The following is a 10,363-nucleotide window of genomic DNA, read 5'->3' on the forward strand; positions in this document are numbered from 1 at the left end:
CGAATAATTACCAACGCCAGAGTTGGATTTATTCGTGTTGGAATTTTTAAATGGAATTTATTTTTGGTGGAATATTTACCAACGCCAGAGTTGGATTTATTCGTGTTGGAATTTTTAATTGGAATTTATTTGGTGGAATATTTACCAACGCCAGAGTTGGATTTATTCGTGGTCGAGTTTTTTAATTGGAATTAGTCATGGTGGAATATTTACCAACGCCAGAGTTGGAAATATTCGAGATCAAATATTCATTGACGCCAGAGTCAGGAATATTATGGTCAAACCATCATTTTTTTTTAAAAAAAAGAGAAGAAGAATACACATGCATTGATTTAAATTTATTTCTTAGGTTTATTCATTGAAGTTAGAGTCAATAATATCGTACGTTCTTATACACAAACCAAAATTTTTTTAGCAAGTTAAGATTAAAACAACAATGCAGCTTACCTCAAGTAGGGTGCGCTAGGGGTGCTAATACCTTCCCTAGCCTCAACTAGTCCCGTACCATAGGATCTCTCTTGACCAGTTAGGGTTCCTAGTGACCATAATACTAGGTGGCGACTCCTTAAACAAGATTTTTTCCCAAAAGAACCGGATGCCAGAAATCTGTTCTTTTTAATAATTTAGAGAATTATTTTTTGTGGTCGCCACGATGTCGGGTGCGACAATTATCACGATAACATTTCTGAACAGATAACAATGGTTTGGTAATGTGAGGAATATGAAGAACATTAGATAATGTAAAGGTGTGTTTAGAGGAATGTAAGATGGTATGGCCAATATGGGATATGGATAGAACCTTACCGTCACCAACATGCAAGTAATCATTACCAAGATAGGGTGCAGAATCGGTCAGAGTCACAAGATCAGGCTTAATGTGTTGGTTTGCACCAGTATATGAGGCATAAACCAAACCAACAACAAGATGGGCAAAGGGCTGGTGACCACTGTAGCAAAACTGAGCATATTGCGGGGTTTTGTGGCCAAAGAAGAAGCACAACTGACACTTGACATGCTGCTAAAAAGATCAGTGAGGAGGCCATTGTCCACCAGCAGCAGGTCATCTAGGCTGCTGCTAATGACTTTACTTCCAGTTCGTGGGAGCAAAGGAATGAGAGCCATGAAAATCAGATTTGCTATGGCTACTATACCTATTGCTGTTGGAGCGTTGGCCGCCGCAAGAACGACCTCTATTATGACCAAAATTGGAGTTGGTCTGCTACCGAGCAAGATGAGTAGAGGACATCAGAGATGATGTGGGCAGCAGAGGTGGATTTACAGCCAAGGAGGGAAGAGAAGACTTATACAGAAACTCATGAGTAAGAAAATGACTGTGTAGGTCCGCCTATGACAACGGTTATGCCTTAGTCATAAGACTAGTTACCAAGTATTTAAATTCACCACAAAGGCCACCTAATATATAGAGGATAAAGTCTTCAAGTGAGGGGCTGACCAACTGCAGCCAATTCATCAAATAATGACTTGGCGTGCTGCACGTATATAGTAACTGAAGTTTCTCATTGCCAAAGATCCTAAAAAGACCCATAGGGTTGCATAATACGAGAATTCAACGAAGAAGCGAGCACTTTCTTAAAAGTGTGCCAAACACAAGAAGAAGTTTAACAATTTACCACAAGATGTAGATGTCTATGGAGAGAGAGAGGAGAGTAAAGTACTTAAAATAAGCTGACCCTGTTGCTTTTAACGGAGAAAATAAGGGTTGATTGTAGAAGAAAAACCATCAGAACAGTCAGAATCATGAGAGAGAGGACACAACATTGAGCCATCGACAAAGTGGAAAACACCTTGACCAAGAAGATATAGCTTCATCTGTATTTGCCAAAAAAGATAGTTGGTAAGCGTAAACTTCAATGAGACCACTTGATGAGTGTTGAACAATGCAATGAAAGGAGTCGTTGTCCCTATGATGTGAAGAGGGATGACAGAAACATGGGAGAAAAAGCCATAGTTTCACTTTGCAGGTTTGGGCTACTGTTCATAGGAGGAGGAACTAGTGGCACCAGCTTCTGAATGGTTGGTTGGCTGGCTGGGCTGCACCGCTGTTTTGGTGGGGGGAGTAGGCGACAACAGCAGTAAAATCCATTTAGAAGAGGAAAAGAAGAGGTTGACTGCAAGGAGGGAAAGGAAAAGAAGAGTTCTGATGGTAGAAGGCTATAATATCAAGTTGATAATAATTGGGAGGCTTAACCTATTGGTTAACCAACCTTTTCTATATATATGTGTAGGGTAATATACAATAGTAATGGTGGGGTCACAACACAAGAGTATGACTATATCCCCTCATCAGATGGAAAAATCCAAGATATTTGTTCTTTCTTGCTTTATAACATATGGCTATTGTTGTCAATATTATGAGTTGATTTGTAAAACCTGTAAAATTCCCTTATATAATGTTCAGATGATTTCTTCAAATGTCCAGACTGTACAAACATCTCGTATAGCCTTAGATACATTAATAGTGTTGAACCTAGGTATATATGGATTTGGCGAGCTACCAGATCCAACATCCTTGGGTTTAATCGCATACTAATCCTAAGTATATATAGGTCAAGTGAGTTACCAGGCTTAACATCCTAGAGTTTAGTCACGTGCTGAGTTCAAGTATATATGAGTCTGGTGAGTTGTCAAACTCATTATCCCTAGGCTTGCCATCATTCTATGTCCAAGTGAAAATGAAATTGACAGTTACTATAAGTCACGTGTTGGGTCATGAAGCCTTGTTTATTTATTCTTTTAACTTTTAACATGACATGTTAAAAGTCAATAATAGTCATCTCTCTATACCCCCAGGCATAAAGAAGTTTTTTGAGGGCCTACCATATTTTTATTGCCATTAATATTGTGTAAATGATATCTACCCCTCATCACTATCATGTAAGAGATATTTATCATTCATTAATGTTGTATAAAATATATTTATCTTTTATTAATGCTATAATAAAAAAAATGATACTCAAACCTCTCCATTCAAGCAATATGATAAGGTTTAGGGGCTATACATAACCTTCTAAACCACTTAAATAAAGGAATCATAATTTCTATCTTCTATCTAAGTATTTATATTTTAATTCTTTGGAGCATTTATAATACAAAAACAAGAATAAACACTATTGTTCTTAGAATTTAATGCTTATTCTCTCATTTATTACAATCCCTTACTAAAAAAGGATTGACTTAATAATCTTAGGGTTCCGTAAACCCTATAAAGAAAGATTGTTTTGCAGGTATTGAGCTTTCCACTACCTAGCTAAATATCTATTGAGCATCAAAAAAGAAAATTATTGATTTGAACATATAATTAATCACTATTCAAACTTCAAATAACCTCATTCCTTAGCCTAGTGTCTTTGAAAACATAATCAAATAGTAAGTAAAAGTAAAACATTTTACAGGTTGAAATTTTAAAAGAAATTACAAAATAGATTCTTCTTTATGCTCTATATATATATATATATTGCACCAACTTAAAACTTAAATCTCTCCTCCCATGGTATGCCTCAAAATAATTCCACTCCAAGTTAGAGCATATCATCTCACACGACAAATAAACAAACTAATTCTAAAAACTCTAACTTTGAAGCTTTGTTTTTCACCATTCTTTATGATAACTTTGTTTTTTGACTTGCAATGTGTGTTTATGTCTATTTTATTTACAAGGTTGTTGAATATATATACAAACATGTACTTTTGCATAAACTTTGATACAAAACTAGATGAGCAATAAAACTACAGGAGCACTAACTATTGTTTGTATTTTCAATCAAGTAATTTACTTCAATGATATCAAAACAAAAGCAGAAGAGATTTGGAAATCAAAAGCTTTCTTGGTTTCACTTTTATATTGTCAAGGTAGTTTTCTTGTTATTAGGGGATGAGTGTTGGTTAGCCAACACAAAAATAAATAACTTCACCTTTTTTTTTGGCATGAACATTGAAAAGAAATATTGGAAGGTAATTATAACTTTTTTTTGTTAACTCCGTGTTTTTCTTTCATTTATAATTATTGTTAATTCCGTGTTTTTTTGTTAATTCCGTGTTTTTCTTTTATTTATAACTATTGTTATTATTATTTAAGGAGAATAGAAGTAGGCACGCTTTTAAAAAATAAGGTATTCTTGAAATAAAAATTGAGGTTGACTGTGATCAATGTTGATTAGAAGACTATTAATTAATTTATACATTATAGAGACTACTTAATAGTTTTGTAAATTATAGGAAAATAAAAACTGAGACTGATTGTGACCAATGCTGATTAGAAGATTATTAATTAATTTATACATTACATAGACTACTTAATCAAATTTATAAATTATAGGGATTAAATTACAATTAATTTAATCTTGAAGCAACAAGTCTTTTGTAAATTCAAATTCCAATCACAATGGATTTATGGCATTGCCCCACTTGTAACATTGCCAAACACTATCAATTCCTCGATAGTCTCCTAGTTAGTAGAGAGTTAAAAGAACACAAACAAGTCCCGTAAAAAGATTGAACTACACTAGTACTAACATATATGGTGATTCATGATTATATGTCTGGAAATATTTACAATATGGATAATGAACATTATCACCAACGTCCGTTGGTCAGGTGGAGATGTGCTATGAAGATGCAAGAAAAAAAAAAAAAAGACTACGATAAAGGCAGACAATAAAGCAAGCAAGCTCATGCTAGTCATTAAGTATGTAGGAATAAAGAAAAGGCAGGCATGCTAGATAAAAGCTAGCATGACCACAAAGACTCCCCCATATTGTCCTGATTAACCGCCATGTCCATGGCTCCTGTATTAGAGGAAGAAGTGAACTCCCGCATTCTCATGTGCACTACCTCAGCTTGGGCAACTGCTAATTGGGTTTGTAAAGAATTAATCTGTTGCTGCAAAGATGATATGGCTCCAACACAACCATAAACTGGGTCACGAACCCTTGCGTTTGCTTCATAAACCATGGAACTTACTGCATCTCTTCGTTGGTGCTCAGGTAATTCCTGCAAATTTTTGCACACTATAAGCCTAATCCATTAATTTGCAGCTTTTTGGATAGCTGAAATTACTAAGCTTATGTTTCTACTAAAACTCTAGTGACCATCACAAGGCTGAAGGTCTACTTATCATCCCTTATAAGAACATGTTTCTGCTTATGAAGCAAAATATTTTGCAAAGATAATGAATGCCAAAGATTAAATCATGAAAAAGGTCGCACGGCACCATCATACTAAGCAACCTAAATTTATATTCACCATTAAAGAAATAGAAAAGTTCAAAAAATGAAACAGAAAGAAAACATGAAGCTAGATGGCTTACAAGTAGATGTTTTGGTGGTTTAATTTAGATTTATTTGATATCGATGCATATAAATTTTCTTGCATCAAATAAAACCAATTCCCCTTCAAAATTAATTACAATGCTAGGAATTAATTAAGAAAGAGGATCGGACTTCTAGGTAACACTGTGTTGCCTATAATTCAGTGACTTCTTATGAAATAAAAAAAAAGAAAAAAGCTGCGGTAAATGGGGCAAATAATATGCCTTAATTTTCAACATCTACTCCATGCTACAGTAGATTAGTTTGTAAAGACAATGACCTAATCTAAAAGTAAAACAAATTCTACTTAATTGGTCGCAAAAAGCACCTAAGAGTATATGCAAAACTTCTTTTCTTATACGAAAAATAGACTTTTGATAAAACCTATTATATAAATTATTCATGACATCTGTATAATTCGGTTTGTGCAATGAACCTTGGCATAATAGGTCATTAAATAAATGGAGTAAACATCAAGAAAAAGGCTTGAAACATATTTTAACCTAAATATGGGCATTATTTTTCTTTGATGCATTCAATGTAATGATCTCTCGTGCTAGCGTGCTGGGCCGGGGCGTATGATATGTTTGACATTATTCCATGCGTGAATCTTTCCAAATCATTGCCAATACTATTTTTGTATTTGTTAGTGAGATTTAATTTATTTTTTTAAAATGTTTTTCAAATTTTTTTTATTTAAAATAAATATCAAGTTGATGTATTTTAGATATTTTATGTTAAAAATAAATATAATATATTTTTAATTAAAAAACATCTTCAACAACGTTACAAACCCACACTCTATATTTAACGTAAAGAAGTTCTTGAAACAATATTATTATAGTTTCTTGGATTATACTGCCTTTTATTTTAAAAAGTTTCGAACTTTATTTATTCTAAACGAAGGGTCAAATTCATCTGCTTAGATGGAACAACCTCTCTTCTGGACTGACTTGTCATCTCTCTATCAATGCAACTTTTTTTAATTTCCTTAAAGCACAAAGCATAGATAGATGAAACAACATTTTCTTTTTCATATTCCGAAAAACAAAAGCTTATCCTGACTTCTCCGAAAAGTTAAGGTTATGCACTTCACTTTAATAAAATCAGGCATAACTACACCCGCTTGATTATCCTCTATATAATCAACAAATAAAGCTAAAGTGTGATCCTTAATTTACTCTATTATTTCATGTACTAATTAAGGAATCAAATGGGAAAACAGTTCCCAACGTTGGAATAGAATGTGAAAGTCAGTTCCTCCTTATTGTGGGGTCTATTCAACCGATCGATCAACTACCACTACAACCGAACTAAAGGTCAAAAACATCAGGAGAAGATGGCATTCTCACTTTTTGAATGCTTTTTCCTAAATAACTACACTTATGTACATGTATGTCTCTGAAATTATGCTTTACTTTGGTGAACAAAATAATTATATATTGTAAACCTCTAATGTTTACAAAATAATTTTATATACAGAAAATGTTCAGCCAAAAAAAAAAAGGAAAAAAAAAGAGAAGAAAGCATCGTCCATGGCAAAAACAAAAAAAATCATTTTCTCTTTGGAATAAATGAGGAGTGCTTATTATTAATAAGTTTTCTTTATTGATTGCTTGCCTGCTCATAATTGTTTTTTTATATATAGTATTGCTGAACTTTTCTCTGTATATTAAACTCTTCCAATCAATATTCGATCAGGGACACATCCTGATTTTGAAAAACGGGGACAAGATTTTATAGTTGGGGCCTTCATAAAAATCTAATAAGCTTAAGGAGTATTTTGAAAATTTCAGACTTTGAGAAGAAAAAATTCTGATTTTCTTATAACACTAGAAATGCCATACTCTAAACATGGTTTTTATGTTTTATTTTCTCCCTAATTTTCACCAGATTCTGGTAACTCCATCCCCCTCGCATGCTTGACCATCCAATGTACCGAAGAACAATTTTGTTTTCCAAAATCATGATGCTCTTACCCGATGCAAAAGAATTTAGAAGGGAAAAAGAAGAAGAAAACTTTCTAAAACAGTTTGAATAGTATATAAATAGATGAATACATACATACAGAGAGAGATCAGGTGCAAGGATTTGAACCTGTAACATTTTGTTGACATTGCTAGCCCCAAAGACCTTGTGCACACTGGCAAACTTCTGAGGCTCATCAGCTGGAAAATAAGGAGCAAACACACAGTCTTGAGCACATCTTCTTCTTAGAAGCTTGCATGCCGCGCATGGCGAAAGTGCACCATGTTTTCGACCACTCTCCTTCATGGGTACAAACAAAAGTTGACAGTCTTCTGACAGATTAAAGTTTTATATATTATCGAAAAAATAAAAATCTTGGCTAAAAGATAAACAAAATCAAAATAAGAGCGTAAGTTGGGAATTAAGAATACTTCAAAACAGAAAAGTAGAAGCAGAAGTTGGGAGAGAGAAAAAAACTACTGGAAACAAATAATTTACAAGAAAGAAACGAAGGATAGAGAGAAGAGGGAGGCTTGAAGGTAGAGCTTGCAGGTGTTATATAGAGATGAAAATGCACAAGTAAATCTTAGAAGGGTCCCACCAAAGGAGTCAATAGATTTTGTTGGACAAAACATCCTTATTAATGAGATCCTTAGGTCCCCTTCAAGACGATATCTTGTCCTCCTTTTTCTTTCATCTATTTCCATGTCTTGAGTAAACTTTATCAAGCTATAATAAATTTTTTGTGTACGGAAAATTTTTTGAAGGCAATCCTTTTCATCCTTAATTTTTTAGTTAGAAATTTGGAGAAGATATAATATGGGCGTAAGAGAAATCAATTAGCTAAAAAAAGACGAAAATTAAGGTATTTATATATAAGAATAGACGATTATATATATAACTAAATCTCTCATGCTTTCAATTAGTTTGATGTTATATCCTATAATATTAGGAAAAGGAAAGAAGAAGAGAAAGGAGAATTCGACAAAATATATTTCACCATTTTGTTATGAGTTTTTATATTAGATTTTATGTGTTTTTAATAGATTGTAAATGTATATACATGTACTAACCCTAGTAAAAACAAGAAACATATAAAACAAGAAAAGAATATCTCAAACCTAGAACAAGAAAAATACAAAAAATATATCATCTTGTATTGTTAAAAAGTTTTCTGTACCTCCTAATTAGTATTGTGCTTAAATACGCCATCACATGTTGGTTATGGAAGGAAGCAAAAAGTCAACTTGGATAGAAAAAAAAGACAAAACAAGTATAGGTAAATGATTTAGTAAGAACATTTGCAATATGATGATCAGTGGTAATAAACTGAACATGTAGTTTTGTTTTCTAAACTATAACTAGAACAAAATGAAATTTAATTTTAACATGTTTTATGAATAAAGGAAAAATCAAATTAGCTATAAGATAAGTTTTTATAAAATTATCATACTATAGACATAAAGAGAAGATGTTAGATAACTAGTCACTGAAGCCATGCAATAAGATGTTATGTATGTCATTAAATAATATTAATTGTGAAATCTTTACGCAAGGTAAAATAAAATTAAAAAAAAAATTAAATATTATTCAAATGATCAATGACTATGATGTTAAGAACATATATGATTTAGTAAAGCAAACACACTCTATGCCATAATATCTAAATCATAATATTCTTGATAAAATAATAATAATAACACTGATAAACTGCTCACTAAAAGGTTAAGTCAAATCAAATATGACTTTTTTAATATTTAGAGGATCTTGACATACTGCTAGATAGTGTACTTGATCATCAAATAAAGATCAATCAATTGTTAAATTAATAATAAATTAAATTATTTAATTTATTTAATCCTAGTTTATTTTAGGATTTTGATATATATTTGGGCCAACTTTTTAGGGACCTAATGGGTCACACACGTTAAGAACCATTGGTTATAAACTAAAATAAAATAATTAATCAAGTGTGACTCGATTATAAATAAGTTTTAAAAATTAAGGATTAGAATATAATTAATACATAAGATTACAATTCTAGAAAAAAAAAATCAAGTATAGACTTGATTAAATAAATTTCTAAAAATTATCTTGAAATAATATATATGATATTATTCAAAAGACAAATTGATATTTTATCATTTATAAGGTTATGAGGTATTTTTATAAATAAAATGTTATGCCTCATAATTTTGAGACTCTAAAAAAAAATTAATTATCATTTCCGCTATGTTTCTGTGTTTTGAAAACCAATATTATTTGTATTGTTAAAAACAACTCAAATTGTATATTTTTTTGAGATTAAAAAATTATAAAACAAAAATTTTTACAACCATTTGTTTTTTTTTTTTTTTTTTGTTTTTTATAACTAGAGGGCTATTAAAGTGTGTATGTGTGTGTTCAACAATGTAATCTAGAATTTTTTTTTTTTAAATTGTTGTATTATTCTTAACAACACAATTTACCGGTTATTTTATTTTTAAAACTGAAATCTATAAAATTATATTATTTCTCCAAGAAATCTTGGGATTGTTCTGATTTTTCAAAAAAACAATTATGACATACTATTTAAAAAAAAACACTAAATATAATTGTACACTATGAAGTATTTTTTTTTTATATTGATAGAGAAAGTTTGGATACCCCCATCAATATTTCAACATTTTGTTTCTTATTTTATATTATAATAAAACATATTCTTATATATGCATAAAAAAAATTATTATTGACCGATATGTTATTTTAAGCTATATATACAATTACATTTTATCAAAACACTATTTGTTATATATAATATTATTAAATAAATACACTTTTTTAAAACAATATGCATAAATATAATACATCATCTATAGTGTAACATGTTTAATTATTCAACAAATATATCTGAGAAGAAAAAAAATATAAATTATAATTCAAACAAATATAATAAATTTTCATAAATATCAGGTAATGCAAATGAAGCCTAAGGTAAAAGTGGTCACCAACAAGATTAATATGATATGTGATGAGATTTAAAAACCTTTGTGAATGATGAAGCTTCTAACTAGGCTGAAAAGGGAAAG

The 10,363-nt window shown here is 31.1% G+C and overlaps 1 protein-coding gene across 1 annotated transcript; it reads right to left on the reverse strand.

Annotated features, from left to right (window-relative positions):
- Positions 1-4,492: 4,492 nt before the first annotated feature.
- On the reverse strand, positions 4,493-7,816 carry LOC118054087 (LOB domain-containing protein 4). Its single transcript, XM_035065531.2, has 2 exons — positions 7,425-7,816; positions 4,493-5,010 (listed from the first exon to the last, which is right to left on the reverse strand). The coding sequence occupies exons 1-2, from the start codon at positions 7,599-7,601 to the stop codon at positions 4,747-4,749; spliced, it is 441 nt and encodes a 146-aa protein (XP_034921422.1). The 5' UTR covers positions 7,602-7,816; the 3' UTR covers positions 4,493-4,746.
- Positions 7,817-10,363: the final 2,547 nt, after the last annotated feature.

Source organism: Populus alba, chromosome 5 (genome assembly GCF_005239225.2).
Source record: "Populus alba chromosome 5, ASM523922v2, whole genome shotgun sequence".
Classification (NCBI taxonomy): domain Eukaryota; kingdom Viridiplantae; phylum Streptophyta; class Magnoliopsida; order Malpighiales; family Salicaceae; genus Populus; species Populus alba.